Source organism: Belonocnema kinseyi, chromosome 2 (genome assembly GCF_010883055.1).
Source record: "Belonocnema kinseyi isolate 2016_QV_RU_SX_M_011 chromosome 2, B_treatae_v1, whole genome shotgun sequence".
NCBI classification, from domain to species: domain Eukaryota; kingdom Metazoa; phylum Arthropoda; class Insecta; order Hymenoptera; family Cynipidae; genus Belonocnema; species Belonocnema kinseyi.
In genome coordinates this window covers 126,233,996-126,235,199 of record NC_046658.1, presented here as the reverse complement: position 1 = coordinate 126,235,199, position 1,204 = coordinate 126,233,996, and the positions used below count along the sequence as shown (strand labels likewise).

The window sequence follows — 1,204 nt, the reverse complement described above, 5'->3', positions numbered from 1 at the left end:
ATAAATTTTCCCTTTGAGAAAAGTTGTTTTCGAGATTAAAGATTCAGCAAAGCTTCTCTGATCAAAAGCAGATAAGCAAGAAAATTTTTGCCAGTCTCTTTTTCCCCAAAGTCCCTGTTTATATATTTTGTAAAGAACAACATGTACCTTGAAGAGGGTGTTTTGGGTTGCTGAGGGGTCCAAATACCTTTCCCGACTTCAGCATGGTTTCCCCTCGCTCTCGACTCGATGAGCTCAACAGGAGCAGGCTTATTGGTAGGGACAGCTCATCAGATAGCATTTGGCTGTTAGCAGAGCAGGATCCTCAGAGAATATGGACCATAGGTAAGCAGGTAGGTTTGGTTAAAACGCCACGCGACCATGGGGACCAGGACCCGGGAACGAAAGACCTGTCGACCTAAAACCCCATAGTTCGCACTGCTCGCAGATGTTTGACAGATAACTCGACAATTTGAATTATATTCATCAGGTTTACCTACCCGGATAAGTTTCAGAACTCAGATAAAGTTAATAGCTTTATTAACTGTGGGAAAGTGGCCTAAACCTTCTCTGAGATTCATCTTTGCAAGCTTTCAAAATTTTATCTCCTTTCAGACCACGGACTCATTTAAAAAATTGAAAATAGTTTCAATAGACCCAGAAAAAATTTTCTCTATTCAACAAAATTGGTTTGTTCATCATGTTTGGTCGATTTCAAAAAATATTTTGGTAAAATGAACAACACCTTAGTTTAGTTAACCAAATTCGTTTGCTTCGAAGTTTTTGGTTGAATCGTTTTGTTGATTTTAGAAAATATTTTATTGAGTCAGAACCACTTTTTGGATGGATCTACCAAATAATTTTAGATGACTTACGTAATCCGGAAATGGAATCTATTGGGATTAAGTGACTATGTGAAGGAGACACAAGATCGCTTGAATCTATGTGACTACCTAAGATAGCGTGACTACGGTTTTGATAAAACGACAGAACGATTTTTGAAAATAAATAGAAAAAGGCTCCTGCACAATTTATATCGCAAATAACTGAACCTAATTAGTCGTTAAATAAATAAAAATAAATAATTGCATCAGATCGTTTTTCGTTGTTGTTTTTTCTTCTTCATAAACTAAATGCAAGCATGAAGAGCATGGGCTTAAAAATTAACGCAAATAAAACAAAAACTATGGTGTTCGAAGGAAATAGTGAGAAAACGCTATGCAAT

The 1,204-nt window shown here is 36.5% G+C and overlaps 1 protein-coding gene across 1 annotated transcript in view; it reads left to right on the top strand.

Moving 5' to 3' along the window:
- The first annotated feature begins 203 nt into the window (after nt 1–203).
- LOC117182980 overlaps nt 204–1,204 on the top strand; it is a 2,560-nt gene continuing 1,559 nt past the window's right edge. Inside the window, exon 1 of the mRNA XM_033376105.1 lies at nt 204–332. Within this exon, the coding sequence (XP_033231996.1) occupies nt 204–332 (129 nt within the window). The remainder of the gene's footprint in view (nt 333–1,204) is intronic.